This window comes from Lepisosteus platostomus, chromosome 13, assembly GCF_059453375.1.
Source record: "Lepisosteus platostomus isolate fLepPlt1 chromosome 13, fLepPlt1.hap1, whole genome shotgun sequence".
Classification (NCBI taxonomy): domain Eukaryota; kingdom Metazoa; phylum Chordata; class Actinopteri; order Semionotiformes; family Lepisosteidae; genus Lepisosteus; species Lepisosteus platostomus.
Genome location: NC_142623.1, coordinates 36,810,440 through 36,835,205, shown reverse-complemented (window position 1 = coordinate 36,835,205; position 24,766 = coordinate 36,810,440). Strand labels below are relative to the sequence as shown.

The 24,766-nt window shown below is 37.2% G+C and overlaps 1 protein-coding gene across 2 annotated transcripts in view; it reads left to right on the top strand.

Annotated features, from left to right (window-relative positions):
• mgat4b (alpha-1,3-mannosyl-glycoprotein 4-beta-N-acetylglucosaminyltransferase B) overlaps positions 1–22,372 on the top strand; it is a 112,115-nt gene extending 89,743 nt beyond the window's left edge. Inside the window, exons 9-15 of one of the 2 annotated variants that reach the window (XM_088604523.1) lie at positions 8,553–8,683; positions 9,549–9,656; positions 10,150–10,343; positions 10,785–10,863; positions 12,324–12,411; positions 16,057–16,169; positions 16,969–22,372. In XM_088604523.1, coding sequence (XP_088460649.1) covers positions 8,553–8,683; positions 9,549–9,656; positions 10,150–10,343; positions 10,785–10,863; positions 12,324–12,411; positions 16,057–16,169; positions 16,969–16,992 — 737 coding nt within the window. In that variant the 3' untranslated portion in view covers positions 16,993–22,372. The remainder of the gene's footprint in view (positions 1–8,552; positions 8,684–9,548; positions 9,657–10,149; positions 10,344–10,784; positions 10,864–12,323; positions 12,412–16,056; positions 16,170–16,968) is intronic. The other variant, XM_088604524.1, reaches the window with a different exon arrangement.
• Positions 22,373–24,766: the final 2,394 nt, after the last annotated feature.

The window sequence follows — 24,766 nt, the reverse complement described above, 5'->3', positions numbered from 1 at the left end:
CTCATGAGTGATGTTTAAGAATTTACAGCCTTACTGGTTCAGACGGAATTAAAATATCCATTCATTTTATGTTTCTTCCAATGTGGGGTCACAGAGAAGCTGGAGCCTATTCTCTGCAAGTGACAGGCACAAGGCAGGGTACACCCTCGATGGGACACCAGCCCTTTCCAGTGCAGACACACCTAGGGCCAATTTTTCCTCAAGCCTGTTAATATACCTCTATGTTTTTGGACTGTGGGAGTGCATCCAGAGTAAAACCATGCAAACACAGGAAGAACATACAAACTCCTCACAGACAGCACACCAGAATCCAGAATTGAATCCATGACATCAGTGCTTTGTGGTAGCAATGCTAACCACTGTGCTGCTGTGTCAGCCATAATTTAAATATCGTCCTATTAACATATAAATCAACTTTTTAATCAGTCAGTGTTTGTACAGTAAACCCAGGCAACAGGAGTCCACAAAATTTAAGGCTAGTTACACAGGAGAAGTACTTTTGTATTATTATTGATCATTTATTGCATTGACAGGTGCTACAGTGCTCCATAGCAAAAAAAAAATACAGCTAATTCCTCCTCAGTTGACAATAGAATCACAGCAGGCCATCTAATCACCCTGGAGCAGTCTGCAGTTGACACTGAGCAACATGTGATCAGTTAAAACTGCTGCACTCTGGCAGGGTGGTTCCAGTCTGTACGGCAAAGGATTAAACCTGCTTTCATGAAAACTGTGCTTTGCCCTTGTAATGTCAAGTCTGGGAAAATGCTTTTCCCTGCATATAGCTCAATTTCCTCAGCTGCTAAGAGCCATTACTTGCCTGGCTATGGTTAAGTATAAATAGGTCCCAAAGTGCTGTTGTGTTCTGCTATACCCTTGCGTGTTTAGTTTCCTGGCCATCCTGCACACATTGGCTGTTCACTGCCATTAGTGCTGGGAGAGCCTTTGTTTGCCTTTGTGTTATGTCATGAGCAAATTCCTGAAATTGCCTGATTGTATAAAGACGCTTAACACCACAGGTTTTTCTGGGCTATAAGCTTCTTTAGCTGTCAGTTTTACGTTTACCAATTCTAGCCCCCTGGGAATGTGTATCTCCTGACTGAGGGTCTCTAAGGCTTTATTAACATTAGGCCTTTGTCTGTGAAACTGAAATGTGTATTGCTTTAGTTGAGAAGATAAAGCTGAATGTCCTTTTCAAGTGCTCACTTAATGAATGTAAGTTCGAAGGGCTGAGTCACAAGATGTTTTCATTGTCTTTTAAAAGGAGAATAGGCTACACAGATTTACCCTTGAGAGAATACTTTGTGTGCTACCCCATTTCCTAAATCAAGAGTACTGCTGTATATCATCAGCTGTCAGTCTGAACTCATATGAGGTCATAAAAATCTCTTGTGATCTTTTCCATATTTTCCGCAGGCTTCACTTAGAGGCTCAGAGTTTATAGTTTTATTCCAAGTTGAAAATATACAGGTGAATGACTACATTGCTAAACACTCCATCTAATCTTAATCTCTTTCTAGACTGTTATTGTTCAAGGCTCTGAATATTAGTGCACATCTGAATAATTCATTAACAGGTCGTTTGACATAGTAATTAAAATTGTCAACTGGATCAGAAATAATTTGTTTTTCATAACAGCGTTAACAGCCCTTTTATCTCCTTCCCATATGATACAGTATATCTACTGAATTCCATCAGGAAAAAGCACATATTTATGTGGGAAACCTTTTCCTTTTTAAGCATTAATCACACTTTACTGTGTAACATATATTGAGTTACAGTAATGTGCACATGTGCATTGAAAACTAATGAATTCACAATTTTGCAGTAATTATCATAATGATATTTCTCTAATGTAAATGAGCCCTACTTAGCTTCACGCTAATCCTGAATTTATGAAAAATAATTAAATTACATTGCTTCAGCAGCTCTCCCTTCTATATGCAGGTGCTGAACAATATTTTGGGCGGCTTCAGTGTTCCACGGTATTATTTCAATTTAACGTTTAATAGAGGAAACCGAAAAGCAAAAGGGAAACACGTGATTTTAAGTTATTTTCATGCTGTCTGTAATAACCATTCATTCATTTCATCCAACATGCTTAATTTGACCCCAAAAAAATCATTTTGTGTCAGTTTATGGAATCATATTGTGTTCTCCATACTGCCTAGACATCTAGTATTTGGTCTAATTTGAATGTATGTAGAAATCAGAATGAGTTTGTATCAGAATGGTGGGTTTATTTAAACACCTAAAAAATAAAAGCCCTCTGTTCTTAGATCCAGAGTCCAGATTCCTAAACATATCTTACAGTTGTAAGATACTTTAATTTCTTTTTATGTCTTTACTGTAGATGGCTTGATTAAAATCAGCATTGCGCTGTGGTCTATTTCCTGTTTGCAAGACGTCTGTAGCCAACTTGTCTAGCTTTAAATATACTCCACTGTCACGTCTGAACATGTCTTCATGTACAGTATCTCTTCTTTCAGTAGTTAAACCCTGTTGTACAGGACTTTCTAATCAGCAGTTTTGCGCTGATTGAGCTAGAAATGCAACAGATAATCAGCTGAGTGGTGACAAACAATAGGTTAATTAGGTAGATTTTCATAATCAAAGATTCTTCCCAGACCAGGCAATTAAGCAAATAATTGTTTTTAATCAAGGATTCACCTGAATGTTATATGTTTATCAGCTTTGGTTTATCTAAGAAAAATAATCCTGGACTTTACAGATTATTTTCAGTTTCAGTGTGGTGCAAGAAGTTATTGTAAAATAGCCACTCGGCAGTAAGGTTGACTGCAATTTCACTACACATCTGTTGTGTTTCATCACCAAGGTTGCATCATTTGCTATGCATTTTCATAAAATATATATGTATGATTATTTGCATATGGTTGAGCAAGAAGATCTGTTCATTGTAGAGTGAGACATGAAGTGAATATTGCCCCTTTCCCTTTACACGTGAGTGAAGTATTTTTTTTTGCCTAGCATTCTTACTATAGATAACACATTACTTAGTTAAAACAAAGTGATGGACACACATATTGTCATTTGCGCCTGAGCGGTATATTCCATGTTAATGGATTGGGTTCTTGGGGGGATCATGGACATGTATTCCTCATATCTCTGTTCTGCCAGAGTACATAGGAATATAATGTGAATACAAGAGAATATGAGAACAGTTACAGACAAGATGAGGCCATTTAGGCCATCTAGGCAGCTCTAAGGATCTCATAGAGCCATTTCTTAAATGCAGCCAGGTATAGGCTTCAACAGTATGGCTGATTCCTCTTGTTTCCCCTGGTTTTTGTTTCACTCTTCATTCTAAGAACACCTGCTGGGTTGACTTAACAGTGCCAACTGGTCCTAGGAGTCTGTCATCTCTGAGTTGTCCAGTGCAGTTTTGTGTTTAGTCTTGCAATCTGAGAACTGAACAGAAGCTGTATAATAAAGTCAAATTCCCACTGATGATCTAGGGTGTTAGATGTGTGGTTTCTCATGCAAGTCCTGTAGTCAGCTTAACTAACGACTTTGGGCTGTGATTAGATCCTCGATACTTCAGAGCAGAAGTCATTTGAAATCTATGAACTGCAAATGGAATGAGCAGTGAATCCAAATTAAGCTCTTAAAGTGCCAGTGCTGTCACACTTGGTTTCTTCGAACACCAGAAAATTTCTCTTCACCCAAAATAATTGAAAGGCAACTGTAAGATTTTTCAAAAAATCTCAAGACATGTAGAGAATTAATCTATATTTTGCTGTAACCAGCAATATTAAGGTTTAAGTATAACCACACTTTGCAGCATGAGATTATAAAAGAAAAGATTAATCTTACTTTAAACAGCCACTTTTAATCTATATTTTAAAGTTTTCAATCCATTTTCTTATACCAGTCAAATGTTTATTCTGTACATATTTGTTTGATAATATATTTTCCAAGTTCTTTGTACATATATATAAACTTTCCACCTGTGCGTATGTGTATGTAAATGTTTTCTAAGTACCTGCAGATAGTGGAAAGGATTCAAGAGTATATATAATGTATCTGAATTGACAAGGTGTGTAGATCTGAATAACTTACCTTAGTACATTGAGTCAAGATAGACTCCCATTTTGGCCTGAAGTAGCAATTTTTTACCACCTGAAGACCTCAATATGATAAGGTTTTACCTGTTTCACCTTCATTTTAAATAGATGGATTTATATCAGAACATAGAACATAACAAAAGGGTACAAATGACACAAAGTCATCTGGCACATTTTGCTTGCATTGTTGCTAAAAACATAGCCTTCAGAAATTCATGTGTCTTAAAGTATCCCAGCTTCAGAAAGCAGATAGCAAGCTTGTTCCAGACTCCCACAACGCTTTGTGTAAAGAACTGCTTCCTGTTTTCCATCCTCAATTTTCTGAACTTAATTTCTTGCTTTTGTCCCTAGGCCTATCTATCATTGCTGATCGATGAAGATGTTCCCAAAATTGACTTGATCAATAAATACTGTACCTTGAAGGATTCTAAGTACCCGAATCAAACGCCCTTTTTTTCCAGGCCAAAAAATCTGTTCCTATAAGCTGCTTTAATTGTATTTACACCAAGCAACATGAGCATTAAAAGTTTGGAAAACTGACCTGTTTGTGCTCAGGTTTCTTTGTGTATGTGTGCAATATCAGCACACAGAAAAACAGAAGTACAGCAGAAGTACTTCTTATTAGTTTACCATATAAAAGGCTTCCGTTTATTATTGTTTCTAAGTTAAGGCAGCAGAAACACTTATTTGTTTTCCAAGAAAGGCAATGCAGACATTCCCAAAGGCAAGCAGAAAGCAAACCATGGCTGATGAAACATTTTTAGCTTTTGGTTGAGATTAAAGAGGAATGGGAGCGACCGTTATTTCTCTATCAAGGGAATGGCAGACTTGCTGGGGTAGTCTGCGTGAAATTGGTTCAGTTTCACAATGGAAATGGCATCTTATCATTAGAAAAGCTGCTTTCTCCTCTGGATTTATAGGCTGACCTGAAAGAGAAAGACAAATAACCCTTTCATCTTTAAAAACTGCTGAAATGAAAAGACCCTTAAGGAGACTGAGATGGAAAAAAACACTTTTTTTCTCTTGCATAGGCTTGAAGGTCACAAGTAAAATGAGTTTTAGTTGATCATGACTGACTACACTGGATAGCTTTCCCTAAGTAAGCCAGTATACCCTGACTTAGTAGTTTCAATGGTTGGTATGTTGCATAACCCTTAAATTCCTGTAAGAGTTTAACTATGTCCATTCGTTTTGTTTGCTGATGCTTTAGCAGCTTCTACTGTAATCTAATACTGAAAAGCAAGCATTCGTAATATAGTATTTCCTTGAATTAAGAAAAATGCAAAAAAATAAAGTCACTTCCCTTTCTTCCACTTGTTAACTCTGATGAGAGGCTGCCCAGTCTCACTTGTCACCAGGAAAAATGAGTCTTTGATGCCTTTCCTCCTTGGTAAGGGTTATATGAATAATAATAATAACAATTGCTTACACTTATATAGCGCTTTTCTAGACACTCCACTCAAAGGGATTTACAGGTAATGGGGACTCCCCTCCACCACCACCAGTGTGCAGCCCCACCTGGATGATGCGACGGCAGCCATAGTGCGCCAGAACGCTCACCACACATCAGCTATCAGTGGGGAGGAGAGCAGAGTAATGAAGCCAATTCATAGAGGGGGATTATTAGGAGGCCATGATTGATAAGGGCCAATGGGAAATTTGGCCAGGACACCGGGGTTACACCCCTACTCTTTTCGAGAAACGCCCTGGGATTTTTAATGACCACAGAGAGTCAGGACCTCGGTCTTACGTCTCATCCGAAGGACGGATGAGAATCTCCAAAGGGAAGGAGTAGAGTGACTCATCATTTGTGAAAGTGGCTGTTAAAGGGGTCAGATGTCTTGATTGAAGTCTTGTATATATGGATACATTCATGTAAGTATTGTGAGGACCCCTAGATGATATGTCCCTCAGTTCCCCTTTTCAAAATGTTTGAATTTGCATTATTTCATTTGTTTAGTTGTGTGTTTTCCCTTTAAAGAGACATACTGAGGCATCTCTTCACAGTATGACTTGCTAGCTCAGGGAATGTGTGCTGTGCTTTAAGATCACACTGTTACTTACTCTTTAATAAACCAAGCTGGAGGCTATTATCGAGTAACCTTGAATAACAAAGGCCAAGGATCTTGTTCCACTGCCAACGGCAAATTTGTTATCCTGTAAATTATGACTGGGTTCATCTTAAGTGGCAACTCTTTTCGCTTACCTGCCAGCTCAACAAATTCTAGATAGAGAAATTGTTAAATTGATAAAGGCATTGTTAGCACTCGAAATTCTAACAGCTATTTCTGTTCACTGTTTTGCATATTTAGCACTAAAAGAGACATGAAAGGGAGGAAGGAAGAAGACAGGTGGAATGAAAAGAGATGTAGTGATTTGTGTGGTTTTAAGAAGGTGCCTTCTAAAATGAAAAGTGATTGAGGGGGTGATAGACTACTTTCAGTTTTATGCATTTTTCACTGTAGGGTACAACAGGGCCTTACTGTATTTACTGATGTTTGAGTGCAGATAGGAATTGTTAAAATCGCAAACAGAGACAGCTGAATTGGATTTGGTTCCCTGTGTGTAATTTTAAAAGCACCTCCTGTTCATGACTGCCTCCAATATTAGCTTGGTTTTTGTGGAGTTTTTTTTTTTTCCTTGAGTCGTTCTTTATTCTTATGATTAACTAAACATAAAGCACTACTGTTGGTGGTTAGGTTACAACCGAGTGTCTTTTCCAGTCTGTTTAGATGACTGACCTACCCATGAAACACCAGTTTTGTGAGGATCATAATTCTCTGAGTTCTCCATAATGAAACTGTTAGTTTTTATTTGTTTTAGTGTCGGTATTTTAGTACTGTAACTTTAATTCAGTTGATGTTTAGGCAAAAAGGGATTAGTGCTGTTTTGTGGTTTGTTGATGTGAAAACCTATTTCTGTCCTTGTTTAAATACTTCTACAGGGTGATAGCACGTTTAGGCCCTGTATTGTTTCAGTTAAGCATTTCAAAGATTGGTGGTAATGAAAAAACCTGTCTGGCAAGCCAACTTTGCCCTTCACTGCTACAGAGGACAAGACATGTCCTGATAACTCCAACATTCCTGCCTTGTCTTGGTTACACTGTGAGCTTGCTGATTAGAGTATTTAATCTTCCGGCCTTTCAATGTAATAGACAGTCTGACAACAAATACTATTTTATAGTAAGGGTTTTCTGAATTGTATTGTTTTCAAATATTACAGAGCAGTAGAGACTAAAAATATTTAAAAAATGTAATGGTGTCGTGTAACAAATCAGTGAAATATTTTAAACATCTCTATGAATGATTCAATAACGAAAACTCTTTTTAAGTGCAAAGCTATTGTCAGGTCAGGCAGTATTAAATGCTAATAAGAGAGCATTGTGTTATACAAAAAAAACCTACATTGTGACAAATGACAGTATTAATTGTATATACAAGAATGTATTTAGAATTCAAGGGCTAGAATGTTAGGTTTTGAATTTATGGTGAGGTGTTTTTGGTAAATAGTATTTCTATACAAATGGGTATTTTTATACAGTGATTGTGTGTTTTCCCAAAACAGCTATATTTGTTATGCTTTGTTTCGCTAGACAGACAAAAACAAAAATATTTAGGTTTTCTTTTGGTTGCAAAGATTGCATTTGCATTAAAAAAGTCTGGTTTTTACAGAAAGTATCAATGTAGGACACTAAGTAGGTAGTCAACAGCCACCTCTCTGTTGATAGCAAGTGAGGTAATTGTGTTGGAAGTTGATTGATTCCAGGTGTAGGCAGTAGGGAAGAAGATAAATGGGTTCTATAGACAATGCTTTTGTAACTAACTTCCACTGAAATATAGCAGTATGAAGACCTCAGTGCTGGAGCAAGAAAACTCCAAGAGGGGAAACACAAGCTGTGGGATCTTTTAGTCAAACAGACAACAGAGCCTTTGAATTTTACACTCCCAGCTCATAAAAAAAACAAAATAAGCATTTCTGTAGAGTGCTCCTGCCGAGATTACATGCAGATGGCACAGCTCTGATTGAAATCTGTCAGATGTAAGCTTGATAACCAGTTCTGTCTTCTCATATCTACTCATCTGAACTGTATTAGCTTGGGGCTTTGTTCTCATCTCACAAATTGACCTGTAGCTGAGCTGCACCAATCCATCCAGCCCTCTGGTTCTTTTCTGTGTGCCTGGATCAAAGCAGCTTCCAGATGTTTCATCAAAAGCTTCAAGAATCCAGGGTCACTCATCACATGTGTTTGCATAAATACAGAAGTTTGGACAGTTTCTGTTGTTTTGCTCTGTCTACCTTAACACAAGTCTCGGTTTTCAAAGTGTATTGTTGAATCTGTAACTCAGCATGCACATGTGTTTTATCAGTGTTTTCTTTCATTTCCTACGTGGATCAGCCCTTTTTGCATTTATTTTCTTTTGCTTTATTAGATTATGTGACACAGAATAACTGTCTGAACATTTTCAGGCAAGATGTTCAAATCCCTGGACCTTTCCCTGATCGTGGAGTTCATGCTGATGTTCTACAAGGACAAGCCCATCGACTGGCTGCTTGACCATATCCTGTGGGTGAAAGTGTGCAACCCAGAGAAAGATGCAGTGAGTACCTGAGCACAAGTGGATGGGGGCCAGAGCCTGAATTCTAAAACAAACCTGTCAGCACAAGGAATATCTTTTTGTTTGATATTCCTCCGGGCTTGGAATCCTATAAGGAAATGTAAGGATTTTTCTTTTTCTTTTTTTTTTTCTTCTTAAAATATCAGACCGAGATATTTTTTAAACAGAGGTCTCATGTGGCTTGACACTTAACTGATGTAGTGGCACACACAAGGCAATTGATAATGTGACAAAAAAAAACTGTGGCCCTGCGTCCCCCGAGATGGAGGTCTGACTCGCACATTCTAACATCTATATCTAAAATTCTCTTTTTGGGACTGCTACACGGCTGAATTGCAGTTCCTGAGATAACTTAAGGTCCATTCACATTGAAATGCTTGCCCATATGCAAACGTCTGTTCTAAAACAGACCAATTAACTTCAAACTCGACAGAGTTAGAATCACCCCTTACTTTATTTGTTAAAGTGTTGGTATCGCCCAAAAGACACGACATCTTTCGTGTCTCGGCTCACGGCAACACGACCTTAACGCAGGCAAGAACGAGGAAGTGTAGACAAACACATCCAACCTGCCCAGCTTCATGCCGCTTGTCTTTCAAAACACCACAGGCACCTGGGCTCCATGCTGGAGATGAAGCGCTGATTGGATAAGCAAATGCCAGGCAGGCAGCAGGGAGTGTTGTGTTGCCAAGAGAGCCTGGCTGATTATTCTCCCCCTACCCTAAGGTGGTGTTCAGACAGTTCTGAGCTACCTGGACAGGCTGCAGAATAGAAAAAAAAGGAGAGTACAGCATAAGAAGGAATTCATAAGAAAGATCTTATCCTGTTTTCTCTGTGACTCCCTTAGAAACACTGCGACAGACAGAAGGCTAACCTGAGGATTCGCTTCAAGCCGTCTCTCTTCCAGCATGTGGGAACTCACTCTTCACTCGCTGGGAAGATCCAGAAGCTGAAGGTTAGTCAAAGCAGCGATTCACTGCATCTGCATTTCCTTTTTCTTTTCTCGGCTCCTTGGGAATCCCGTTAAGACCCAATCTGAGAAGTTCTGAATGGCAAAGAAATCACAAAACAGTTTATTTCACAAATTCTGTCCAAAACACATTTCACACAGAGGATGTCTGTAACAGAAACAATTACATATGATTCCCCAAAAATGACATACAGGTGTTAAGGCGTTCAGTAATGAGTCTTTTCTTAAGAAATTAAGATAACATTAGGCACTCCAGACATGATTTAAAGAAAAGCATTTATTGAATCCTTGAATTTTTATCTTAGAATGCATTTCTTTTAATGAAAATGTAATTTACAGGAAGCAAAGTTGTTTTACATTCTGGTCATTAATCAAATGTTTATTGATTTTACCGCTGTAAGGTAAGATGGAATTTCATAAGCTAGGTATTGGCTCCCCTGTGTGGTGGAATTATGCACAATGAATGAATATGTTCCAGGACAAAGACTTTGGGAAGCAAACTCTTCACAAAGGTCATGCCAACCCCCCTGCTGAGGTGACCACCAGTCTCAAGACCTACCAGCACTTCACTCTGGAGAAGGCCTACCTGGGAGAGGACTTCTTCTGGGCATTCACCCCTGTGGCCGGAGACTTCATCCGCATTCGTTTCTTCACGCCAGTGCGCATCGAGAAGTGAGTATTTTACTGTAAAGGAACAAGTAATAGGTTTATTCCATGCTGAAAAAAAGAAGAAAGAGAACACAACGTTTCGGCCATGGAGCCTTCTTCAGGTGTGTCAGGTGTGTTTTACTGTGTTTCTCACCTTTACAGCTCCCAGAAACTGCCTGCAGAAACACGTTGCAGGCTTAATTTAGCCTTAACACTTGTGGAACTTCAACCAATTAACGGTTCTTTACATCTTTACACCTTTCTGTCACAAATTACTGAGCAAAAAAAGTACCTCTACCCTGTATCTCCTCACACATTCTAGACATCGAAGGCAAATTATCTGCCCCTTTATTCACAATAATCTAAATTATCATGCACTGTTGTTTTTGTTGTCTGGTACAGAGCACAAGCTCGGTGGGATTCATTATAGACTGTAAAGTTTCATTCTTCTTCTGCTCCCTGTAGGTACTTCTTCCGCAGTGGAAACATAGAACACCCAGGGGACAAGCTCTTCAACACCACTATAGAGGTTCTGCCATTTGATGTGAGTTGGCAACAACCATGTAGAGCAGAAATGCAGGATTTCAGCCTCATAGGTTTCTCTAAGCTTTGCGCCTTTGACTGGTCTAGTCACCTGACTCCTTCTGTATTTGGAAGCTTTCAACTCTAATAACCCCCCACAGTCACTAGTAAAAGTAGTCTGCGTAAACATATCTCACGTTTGTCAAGACCTGTATTTTTACCCGATCTGTGTAACCAGACCACCAACTTTGCTGGTTTGACCCAACAAACCATTATGGAAAGCATGTGAAAAAGTGGACTGGAGATAATATACCATTCTCTTTATTGCCACAAAAATCACCACAATAACACTATGCAGGCAGAATTAAAAGAATGCATTTATTTTTTTCAAATCAGTTGCTGATCACTGGTAGCACCTACAGCATGGTGTGAGCACATACAAGGTTATGTGTAAAGATACAATAAACCACTACCCATTTTAAAACATATTTCATTGCTTCGCTTCAGAGGAAAACAGTGGCACTCCAGAGACATGGTGATATTTGTGATATTTGTAGGTGTTTTACTTTTGCTATCTTATCCCCATGTATACTGAACAAATTTCTGTATTAGATAAAAGCAGCCCCAAATACGACCAAATTATTCATTATTCAGTTTCATAGATTAAGTCAAATCAGGCTTCTCTTTGCAATAATTACAAATGCTTTTTAAGAAGATGTAATAAAATTTGGTGAGGTCAGTTTGCAACAAAAAGATTATTAGTATAATTTTCAAATGAAATATTTTGCACTTGAGTTGTTTTCCTCTTGTTGGAAAACTGGACTGGTCTGTAGTTACTTTTGGAAATCACATTGCAAAGTTCTTGAAATAGCTTCAAACATTATTTCGTATTTTAATGCAATTGGAAGCTTTGTACTTTATCAAAAGGGTTGCAACTGTTGCAATTCCAAAATGTATAATTAAAAACTGATAACAAGAAAAGAAAGTAGTTTTAAATCTGATTTATAGCTGTTATTACTGTTTAAAAACCACTGTATAACAACTGTGAGTCTTATACTTTAGGTAGTAGTACAATACTTAACTAAGTGTGCTTACTATGCTTGTTTCCTACAAAGTAAAGTGGAAATTACATTCAAGTGTTTGATAATAAGCATATGGTAAAAAACACTGCTTGGTCTAACATAAAGCCAAAATAGTGATTCTTAAACTGAGTTTTGCGAACATTGAAATTTTAAAAGTGAATAGAAAACAAAATGAAAACTGCAATCTTTAGGGGCAGGAAGCAAACAAAACTGTCTAACAAATTATTAGTTAAGTCAAAATACAAAAACTCCAGTTTAAAAGAAAACCAGGTGACACCGGGGTTATTGGTACCAGGATTAATAAACCCTTACATACAGTAGCAAGAATGTGGCTTTGGAATAAGATCCTGCAACACAATTGTTCTAAAGCGTTCTGGACCCCTAATGTGTCTGTTCCCAGAATGTACAATCTGAGAAAGAGGCTCTGAAAGATGGAAGGGAGAAAACACCTAAGTACCACAGAACTGAAGATGGTTTTATCAGAATTGGTAAGTCCAGTTATTTTTCTAGAGATACTGTTTTTAAAAGTTTATATTTCCCCACATACACACAAATCATGATGTTTAAACTAATGATGATAACAACCATTTTTTCTCTTAAAAAGATTAATATAAAGGATGAAGCCTATTCTAATGTGAAAGTTATTCACCAGTCTGTATTCTGTGTATGTTTATTGTCAATATTCAATCTAAATTACAGACTGTTGTAATTATGTACATTCTGCTGCTGCATGATTATGAAATCTTCTATTGCATGGTACATTGTCATGCAATAGCAGATTTCATGATCACTTCTTTCTATAGATTTCACCTATATAAAACAGATCAACTTTGTTACCTCTACCTGTAGCTTTTTGTCATAAACCATTAAGAATGTTGCTATGGCAACCCTTAACCACTTACAGTATTAAAAACAATCATTTAAAAAAAATTACTTAAATTCCTTTTAAAGCTCCTTATGTTGAAAGTGTTGTATGAGTAATAATCTGGACTGTTTTCTTTTAAAATAGAAGAATGCATGCAGAATAACCCTTGGTATAAGGCAATATTCTGACATTATCTAGATAATGTTATACTCCCATAAGGAATCAGGATACATTTGGAAAAATGTTACATTATTCTTGGCTGTGGGCATCCTATTATTCAACTAATAATAAAAATGGAGTTGCTAAAGGCTGGTTCTAAATGTGCACAACAGACATTAGCAGAGAGAGAGATCCAAAAGACTACAGTCATTACAATTCATCTTAAATTAACAGAAACACTCAGCTGTTTATTAAGTGAAAAGGAGAAAACAACTTGGTTGAATATTGACTCGTGTGTATACAGTGACTGAAATAAATTTTGATAAGCGAGTAGAAGCAAAAATAAAAACATTCATGTGAAAGAGAAGAGAACAAAATGTCTGAATCTTTTTTTCCATCAGGGAACTGAATCCAGTGGTTGTTTAGTGTTTGGATAAAATTGAAAAACAAATCCAAAAGCCTCAGAATTTTGATTTTTCATTTTTTTTTCAATTACGGGTGCATTAGGGAATTAATGCAAGTTTAAAATAAACCTTCAGGAGGATTCAAAACCTTCTGTACAAATACAAACATCCCTCTACGTCATACAAAAATATGTTAGTGTTTTGACTCTTCCATACCTGCTTTTAATATTTATAAGGGTTGTCGTCATTTAGGTTTTGCAGTTACGTCCTGGAGACAGAGTATTTTCTGTTCTGAGCAAAAGCAGAATTGAATATCACCCTTGGTTCTCTCCAAATGAGTCAGTACTTAAGTGTGAGTAATATCAGAATGGGAAGTCTTTTGTAGCAGCAACAGTTCCTTTCAGTTATTTTACAGTTGTTACCTAAGCTTACCACATGGTCTGCTCAGGTAGGAGAGGTAAGAGATTCTCAGTCAGAGGCTTTGTAAGCCTCTCTGTCACCCTGCCTTGCTGATGTCTCTGCTGTGACACTAGAGACACTACGAAAGTAGAGTAGACACTCACAGATCCTTTACACACCCCATGTTAGTGGGTAGTTTGTTCTTATTTATTCTTTTGTAGTCAGGGATTACTTGCGAGTGGACATGTATGTGGCCTCTGAGTAAATGTATGTGATAATGCATTTTGCTTTAAAATTGGATATGCTGCTTTTTGTTTTCGGATTTCCACATTGATGATGTGTCAAACCATCCCCCTGGAGAGCCCCAGTGTAGCAGGTTTTTGTTACATGCTGGACTAGGAACAACAGCACAAGTCGTTACGTCGACAGAAAATCTGGCACTGCAGTACTTAAATTTGCTTTTGTCTGCAAACAAAAATAAAAAGGGAAATAAACTACTTTTTTTCAAAGGTGGAAAAACAGCCTATGATCTCTAACAATGGTTTAATTCAGCTCACTTTCTACCACTTTCTGTTTGGCCCATTGTCTTTGAATGAGAGAATTCATCCAGTCGCAGTTTTATAGGTTGTTTAATAAAGTCGGCAACTTATAAAGACCTAGAATAATTAGACTGTGATGAATTAAATAGGTCATTTTAAACAGGTAGTGAATTAATTTAGGGATAATTTGGTGCAAAAATTAAATTACCCTTTAGCCCATAGCACTAGAGTTCTCTTAACTGTGCAAATTACTTGCTTAATTGATTCCTCAAGTCCAAGTGTTCCTAATATTAAAAAACAGGGTGATTCAGAGTGACCTGTAAGACTAAATGGATCAAAGTTCTACTGCACTTACTAAGGAGTAGTAAAGTGGGAATGCAACTGTAAACAACAACAACAACAACAACAATCATATCTTACACTTTTTTTGGACACTTCACTCAAAAGGCTTTACAGGTAATAGGGAATCCCCTCCACCACCACACATCAGTCGGGAGGAGAACAGAGTAATGAAGCCAATTGATAGATGGGGATTATTAGGAGGCCATGATTGGTAAAGGCCAGGACACTGGGGTTACATCCCTGCACTTTTTGAGGAACTTCCTCGGATTTTTAATGGCCGCCGAGAGTCAGGACGTTGGTTTTAGGTTTCATCCAAAGGACGGTGCCTTTTTTACAGTATAGCCTCCCCATCACTATGCTGGGGCATTAGGACCCTGACAGACAGCAGGGTGAGCCTCCCTGCTGGTCCCACTAATACCTCTTCCAGCAGCTTTCCCAGGAGGTCTCTCATCCAGATACTGACCAGGCTCACACTTGCTCAGCTTCAATGGGTGATATAGCTGCTGGCTATGCTGGATAAACACATTATGGTGGAAGGCTACTATTCTGTAGTCAGCCCTTGTGTATAACTAAGAAATGAAATTGAAATTTGCAAGTATATTTGTATGTCAAAAATAAAAGCGTTTTTTATTTGTTGTGTTTTACAATACAATGCAAACCAATTGTCTCGGTGTGTTTAAGGAATATTTCCATGCGGCTTTCGCCTGCCTCCTCTAAAACATGGATGTCGGCAACCTTTCTCAAGGACATTTTTTCTCAAGGACATCTCGGGGGCTGCATAGCCAAGCCTTTTACCAGTCCTCACATGTCATTTTCTTTTCTGTGGGCTCATAATAACAATATTAAGGGCTCATCGGGGCATACAACTCGCATCAGTGTAATTTATACGGGAAGCATAAACAAACTCATTGCTCTTGAAAATTGCAATATGGATTCTCCCTTTGAGTCCCGGTTCATTAACAGAATCGGATGCAGCTCCCGCACGGTTCTCATGCGTGAAGCCATTTCAGAGACTCTGCGATATCCTCTTTATTTCAAATTTGATGCCTTTTCTGTTCTGATCTTTTGTGGCATGTATATGGCAGATAATCCTGCAGATGCCAGCAGGGATAAAGAATACAACAGAATCAGTATGATCTCACTGTCATTTCCCCAGACACGGTTTTGCACTCAATCGAGGTATTACCAACCTGATTTGAGGCCACAGCGGAATCATATTAACTTGATTTGAAATGGAGTGGATGTGATTTAAAGTAGCCCCATACAATTACCCGTGTTACTGCAATGACAAAAATGTAATGTAATGTCATTTGCTTACAGAAATACAAAAGGGGCTCAAGTTGATCTGTGCTGATATATTGGACGTACTGTAGATTGGCCTCACCTTGCAGACATGACTAGACAATGCCCAGTTGTGTCTTACAGGGACTTTCTTGAATGGAATCGCTGAGGGTGAGGTGGACGCCTCCTTTGGGCCTCTGGAGGCCATCCGTCTGTCTGTACTGACCGACTCCCCAGTCTGGGTTATCCTTAGTGAGGTAGGTCTGTCAGCCTGCTTGTCTCTGGCTGTATATAACAGTAAATGCATGACACAGCACTGAAACAAAAGCAGACCAGTCGGCAGCTCAGACTGGTTTCTAAAAACAACTCCTTCTGCAGATTTCACTCTGGTGACGTGCTGTGTAACTTTTCCACATCCTTCAGCCTAAAAGGGATTTGCCTGCTGGCTTAGGTCTGCAATCTGGCCTGAAATGCAATTTCTTGATAAGAACTAGGTCTGCCATGTCATGTAAAAAGGTACAAGGGGCTTTGATGATAATTACATGGAACGTACAGAACATTTTTGTAAAACTCCCAGCAGAGGTTGATATTCTGATGGCCATGTTATGATGTGACAGAAAATGCATTTGTTGCTTTGTTTTTATTCAGAATCCAAACTACTTGAAAACAAGTAGTTCTATTCATAGTTATATTGATTTAAGAGAGCCGCATTTAGAAACAGGTACATTACTGTGGTAATGTGGTAATATATGGTAAATAATTTCAGACTTCTGTAAAGACAGCTAAAGAACTGCTTTCTTCCCTAAGGTCAGTCTTTCTCACCCTGAGATTTACAAGACAAGTAATGGAGTGGGCTGTGAAAGCAAAGTCTTAAAAATAGTCGAACCAAAAAGCATTACTTGCCTAGGATGACAGTGCTGTGCTTGCTCTGCTTTCTCTTTTTCCACCTTTCCTGAATGCTTAAAATGAATGACCCTTAAAGAAAAATGCATTTCTTAAATATGGTATTGGAAAAACCTGAAAATAATGGCTTTTATCTTTCTTTGCCTGTTTCAGATATTCATTAAGAAAGCTGAGTGACACCAGCCAAATACCTCTAGAGTTCACAGACCCTTCCATGGAGGATGGGAGTCTTTGCAGCTAGTCAATTGAAATCTTCAGTAACTAGTATCTCTAGTGTGGTGTGAGTACTCCCCCTGCTGGCCAGAAGGTGGCTAGCAGGATGAGCTGGTACTGCCAGCTAAATATGTGAGGACCTGCCAGACTTGTAAAACAAAGACACAAGGAAGAAGAAGCTGTATTTTATAAGCTGTAATTATGTGTATATAGGTTTATGTTCTGAATAATTGTATTTACACTGGTGATATGGATGGGCTTGCTGGATTGCTTGCCCAATAAAAAAGTAAAATGCTGCTTCAGAATGGAAGACTTTACACAGTGTAACCCAGGTTACCCACTGACTAAAAATTGATTGCATTGCCTTTAAAAATGAAACCTTTAACTGTTAAATTATGTAAGATTATATAAAAAAGTGCTGTTGTTTTTTTTGCCAAAATTTAATTTAATTATTTTTATTTATGATTTTTTAACTAGATATACATACATAAATTAAAATAAATCTTCCACCGTAAACCCCCTCACTGCCAGATGATATTTAGAAAATTAAAAGCCCTTTGAAATAAGGTCTGAATGCTTGCACTCTTAACATCAGATTTTTTTACATGGCTAGTTTATAAAGACCTTTTCAAATACCATTGTTAAAATGTTTCTTATCTTATTCTTTACTAATAGGTTTTTTTGTGAATGGAAGCATTGTGGATGTTGTCTTTTATCCATTTTAAATTTGCCTTAATACAACATGAACTCAGAGCTGCATCAACTAACTAAATAATACAACAACATACAGATTCAAACAGACCCTAAAGCACCTTTAATTCCTATTGAGGAAATGCTGTTTACAGATAAAAGTACATATCATTTTAGGAGCTGCAGGCATGTTTGAGTGTTTTCAAAATTTATTTTGCTTTATTACTGGCTGGTATAACAGAAAAGACATTAAAGGTATCATATTGAATATCACATGCTGTAGATAATGATTAAATACATTTTTAAGATGTAAATTGATCAATGAACAGGTCTAAAATTAATAGATATAGTAAAAATAGATATTTGGAGGTTAAGAAAGTGAATGTCAAAGTTTCACACACAACACACAAAATAAAATGTTATTAATATATCCGGTGTTCCAAAGGGTGTGGGTGGTCGTGTTGCGTGTCTGGCACAGAAACTTTGGTATTGGTCACAGTCGAAGACTTAAAGCTGCATATCAGGTTTGTTCCCTTAAACCAGAATTTTTTACTTTCAAATTTTAGTAAAATAGGCCTGAGAGATGAGCAGGTTTGCAGGAGCACACCTGGGTAAGTGCACTTCCTATTAAATACAGTAGCAGCATCAGTGGATGTGTTTTAACAGTACGGAGATCTTGGAAAATGTCTAGAGGCAGCCAAAGGCACAGTGTAGAGATGGCACCCACATATATCTCTAGGGGTCAACCTTCAGTCGAAGACATGATTGCTTATCCAACTACAAAATAAAATAAAATTGTAAAATTGGTTCGTAAATGCTTTTAATACTGCTTACAGCAAAATTGAGGAAATCATAGAAGAAAGTAAGCAGTTCTGTCTTCTTGTTAATTGCATTGGTGGAGACATTCTTCTTGCAATTCACCTGTAATTAAGCAGTCTTTTAAACAACATATTTTGTCAGGACAATACATTCCACAACCATGTCAAAAATAACATTCCTCTCAGAGGATGCTTTTGTTTTTGGAACAATTTTGTCTGTATTGCTACATAGAGGGTAATGTTTGCTTACAAAACTGGGAATCAAGCAAATAAACACATACTCTGGGGCTTCAGACCAGCGCAAACAGTAAAGATGCAGGCTCAAAGTACTGAGTGGGATCATAGGTCCAGCTTTGACCAGATGACCTTATTAGTCAGTTTTGACTGGACTACCCAATCAGCAGCGTGCAACTGGCAGAACTTTAGGGGATTAGTGTTTCCTTGACTTGCCTCACAACAACAACTCCTCGTACCCACCAGGAGTCATATCAGTGAGAAGCACATCCCACCTCCTGCAAGCACTCACCTACTCATTCTCCCTTAAGGCACTGTGAAGTTTGGAACTTGCAAAAAAGACAAATAGCTCTAAACACAGGTGATTCCAGCCTGGAGGGAGTTAAATAAATTAGAAAACTGTTGTGGATTTCAAATTAAAAATAAAATCCAACAAATATTTGTGGTAATTTTAGAATTTTTGATTTGAAGTTTTGATGGTCTATAAACCTTGTAGGATTTAATGCTTAAACCTGCTTGACAATGCATTTGGCCTAATGATTGCTCTTAATAAATAAAAGCCCACAACACTGCCATTTTCTTTTTAAAGAGGGTTTTTTAAATAGATTTTTAGTGACTTAGAGAATAATATGTTCTCCAAAGGGTGCTTTATCTTCTTACTAGCTTTTTGCACAACTGAAAATACAACTCCCATTTGACATCTTGATAGCTGTTCAGTAGGTTGTAACAATAAGGGTGTTTTTCAGGTTTTTAAAGTGCTGAAGTGTTATGTATCAACTTTTCTTTTCTCACATAGAGACAAGGAGCAGTACCACTGCGTTTTTGAATGTATAACTGGAAAAGGCTTTGCAAATAAAAAGAAGCTCCATTAACTGGGAACATTTAACAAATTCTCATTAAGATCTTTCCACTCAGCAAACTATAATATTTTGCCATTGCCTTGACTGCCAGTGAGACAAAGGGAAAACGGGAGTTGAGAAACTTTTTGGAAAAAAAAACATAAATTAAAACCTAGAACTAAATTGTGAACTTTTATTAATAGTGTTAACAATAAACTTTATTTTATTTAGCACTTTAAAGGCAATAATCTCAAAGCACTTTTGAAGGTGCTGAATAAAATAAGGTTTATTATTAATAGTAGCTAACATTCTCTTTTTCTGCTTTTCTCCAGCAAAATGGCTACAATGTGTATTTGTTTTTATGTCATATTTGTTGCATCCCATTGAGAGTGTGTTGACTTACCTTCTTGTTTTTCCTTTGTGAAGGGACAACGTTCTGCTGAACATAACACTGCATTTAAAACGTGCCTCCTTTCTGACATTTTGATGTGAAGTCAAACAAAAAAAAACTTGGAAAAAATAAGTTTCCAAATGTATCAGAGATTAGGGTTGAGTATTGGGATGGGAGAATACAGAGATCTTGTATTCAATGTTGAACACAAGGGAAAAAAGACAGTTACTGTTTTGTTACTTAAGAGTATGAAGGTAATTCATTTGCAGTACTCCTACATGCACTAAATTAGGATTTTTTTATATTTGGAAGAGTATTCCCTGCATATAATCTACATTTCCCGTTAACTGTTTCTGAGGTTATTGTACTGGAGTTCATTCCATTGTTTTGGAGGGGGAGTTATTTGACATGTTTAACTAACAACCCCTACAGTATATGTTTTGAGATGAATGAGAAACCCCAGAGCCAAACTATAATGATGACAATAATTATTTCACTCCCATCATGATGGTTTGCTTCTGGACATAAAGATATAATCCAGCATTCAATCATTTTCCCCAGTCCCCAGGAGGAAGACATTTGTCAGAATTTTTTAGCATGCCACAGAGCAAAGTAAGCAGATAGAAAAATAAAGATGTGTGCATTGCATCTAAAATTCAACAAGTAAACAGTTGAAGAAGTAAAAAAAAAAAAGTTTTAATTTATGTTAGAAATTGTTACTGCTTAGGACACGTGGATATGGATGGGTCACGTAAAAATATTAATCTGCTATTAATCTCCTATCCAAGAGATCCCAGACACTCTAACTATAGTATAGGATTTTGAAATCATAAAAAAAACATTAGTATCTAAAATGTAAGACAGTGTAGCTCACTTACTTCAAATAATATTCTGTTTTGTTTCCGGGCTGGTATTTTAAGTAAAAAATGTATAGTATAAGTAACTTGCTATGTAAAAGGAAGTGTGTTTTACGGTTTCCACTTTCGCTTCTGAAATTAGTAATATCATCCTGAATTAAAGCACTTTGCGTGAAAAAGATAATTGGACTAGGGAGAGTGCAAACATTGTCCGTAGTTGTTAATGGGAAATGTAGCCAGCAAGCTACTGCTTTCAAGGACACAATGATAACGTGGCATCTAATTAGACACACACAAGATACCATGGAACTGATGGATCGTTTTAAACATCATGCCCCTGTAATCCTATAAGGTTCTGTTTGATTTAACTTTAATTTTCTTTTCTGTCTCTGAAGTCTCTCCTGACCTATGCACACTTTGATTTAGCTGGCTACCCAATCTGCAGTTCCTGAGCCTCTCAAGCTCAGTTTGAAGCCAAACTATATCGGTGCAGTTATCAATATATGAATTGTATTTTAACGAACGACTCGATTAGCATTTCCATATTGGTCTGTCTTTGGGTTTAGAAAGATTTTTCTCAGATCTTCTCCGTTCTTTTAACGGCAAAGTAAATATCTTACTTTGTTCTTACGAGTTTTGGTCTGTGTATTGCATCATACTACAGTATATAAAAGTGGTTTTGCTCATTTTACTTTCATCATTAAAAATGACTTTTGTGTGCTGAAAAAGAAGATACCAGTAAAATCTACCCATAATAAGCAAACTGCTTAGAAACTGCACCTTTAAAGCTAATTATTAAACCATCAATGAGTAAAAAGAAAATTTAACAATCAATTCTATACATCCAGATTATATAAAGTCAGTCCATAGATGTGGTGAATGGCCTTGTCTGCTTTGTAAACTTTATTATTTCTCAGTGCTTGAGTACTGAGTGATGAATGTATGTGATAAAGTTCCAAAATGAAGCTCAAAATCCTCAAAGAACATTCCACAAACTTGCCTTCCTCTTACAAAAATCTCCCAAAATTTGTAATAGTTCCCATGACACCGTATGGTATAAAGTGGTTTGGCAAATGACATGACATGACATTTTTCATAGTATTAGGGAAACACTGAAAAAAATGTTTAGTTAGATATTGATAATGAAACCTCTGAGGTGAGTTTATTTCTTTGAGAATATACAGAAGACTTTCAGTCTGACACATCTAGCATTCTGGCAGCAAGGGGGTGAAAAATAAATCTCCTCAAGCTCTTGTTTTGCACTGGTGCTGAGCTTCATGTTTCTGAAAGTGTGGCGGGGCCAATCAAATTGAGAGGAGCTAGAGATGAGATGGGAATCACCTGCAGAACAAAGGTGTGCATTTTATTCCCCCACAATCTCTTTTTCTGAGATGCACTGGAATGCATATTTATGATAATGTGTGTTGTATTTTGTATAATTTAGATAAACTATATTTCATGTTATCTTCTATCCAATTTGTGAATTGTAATAAAACAAACTGAAATCACAGAAAAGATGATTTTTTTTCCTTTTCTTTGGAAGTTACAAACCCTCTCTCTGACTTTCTCTGAGATGGATGAAAATGTGGAATGCTTCTGTTTGGTGTACAGGCTCAGCAGCTGAAATCCCACAAACATGATTCAGAAGACAGGGGTTCTGCTCAGACTGTAAAGGTCAGTACAGCATAGTGTACTGGCAGTGTGTTCCACACTTTTCATATATTGTCACCATCCAATAAAGGCCAGATCTGGCCTTTTGCCATAACATTCCATATGAAACATATGTTCCAGCTCTTCAGAAGCAACACTGTATATTTCCTCCAATGTGCCCAGCAGTGAAGGGTACAAAATTTTTTTCTGTACTGGCAGACCTCCTCACTTGACATTGAGGTACCTATGCGTCTAAATATGTCACCTAAGGTAAGAGAGAAGAGGGAAGGTGTGCATGGAATAAAGTGTGGTGTGGCATAATATTTATACGTTTATTTCTGAACTTGTAGATTTAGTCAATTTAAGTTTTGTATTGATCCTCCATTTAAAGGTGCTATCTTAAAGTTTACATGGCTGGTGGCCCTGAAGTCAGCAGCTGGAATTCAGGGTGACATCATACATTGTGAATAAAGATTATTACACGAGACATGAAAATTCTTGACGGAGGGAGAATTGTTTTACGTATACGTCGTGATGTACCACCGTGATGTACCATCGACAATCGTCCATAGCAAAGGTTTTGGCTCTACACATTTTGAAACATTCCCAGTTACTGATGATGGAAGATTGGAACACTATCAGAGTATTCTACACTAACCTAATAGTGTGGAGGAGTGGTTAGGGCTCTAGGTTAAGGACTCTGGACTCAAAGAGTTCTGTTGTGCCCTTGAGCTACAAAACTCCTTCAGTAAAATCCAAGGTTGAATGAACAGAATGTGACTGGTTTTCAACAAAGTGTCATATATTATAACCTGTGCATTAGAGAATGTAAAGGTAGAAATACCACACGTTTTTGTGTTCAATTTCATTTACCAAACATAAACATGTATTTCAGGATATAACTGTATATTTGCAGGATGGGAATATATATGAGGATATGTAAAGATGACACATCTTTAAATAGAGTATGAATTCCCAGTGTTACATTCCAGTGTTTACTAATGTAAAGTATAAAAAATAAAGGTATATTTTACTTAGATTATTACATATCATAATGATGATGACAATGATCAGATGGATGAAAAAAACTTGTGACCATTAGCCCTACACGAGCTGTCTATTAACACTGCTGGACCATTTCCTTTTCCTGCAAACTATGACATAGTCAAAGTCACATGAATGCAATGTGCTCCATTTAGATTTAAAACGATACTAAGAGCTTTTGATGCTTTCCCAGTGCCCTGTGGCTTTGGAGATCAATTAGTTTGTCATCAGCTAGTGTACGTCTCCCTGCCCTTTTAAATGTTAATTGGCTGCTGTAAATTAAACATCCATTAAAGAAGCACTGAAGATCATTCTGAGCAAATTAGCAAAAGATATTTTATTGATTTGCCTGTTTTGTTTAATTCTTCGTGTAGCTCATGAATCGGTACCTGAAATTGAGCTTTTTCAGCATATTTATGGGAAAGCAAGCAAGTGATAGTAAATTATAACCTTGATAGTTTTATACATAGAATATGACTATAGTGTACAAAACAGTGCTAATAATCTTAAAAATAATTAAAGTGAACAAGCATATTAACTGTTACATATGAGAGGGGGCCATTTTGCCCTTTGCTAATTAGTTTTTTTTCCCCAATAATTGTTTTTTAAGGAGCTTACTGATCCAAAGATCTCTTCTAGCTGTTTCATGAATAAAGCCAGGGTGCCATAAATCAGCTTCGACATCAAGGCTGTGCAGCATGTTCCACTCTCCTACAAACTTTGTGTAAAGAAGGGCCTCCAGTTCTCTGATTTAAATACACCTGCCCATAGTTTCAAATGTTTAGCTTCACTGCATCGGCATGATACAACCTAAAAACAATATTGATCTTGATTTCATATATCGGCTAGATCACACGGACTTGGACTAAGGGTACCTCATTTGCATATTTTCAAACAATTGCATGGTATAAAAAATTGAGGTACTGGAAGGTCTACAGCATAAGTCAATTTTAAAAGCAGTTTTTGCTCAAGGTGTGTTTTATATTTATTTTGGTATTTTATTGCTTTATACACGAACAAAAATACGTGATGTGTAACGTATTGTAAACATCTTTTTTACTTTTATCACGCGGGGATTCTCATTCACATTGGTCTTGCAAAATTTTTATATTAGGTATTTACGATTAAACACAGTATAGACACTAAAATGTTGTATAAACGTTTTCTGTACAAACATTTTGGACTTTTTGCTGCAACAGGTATATGAGAGAAGTT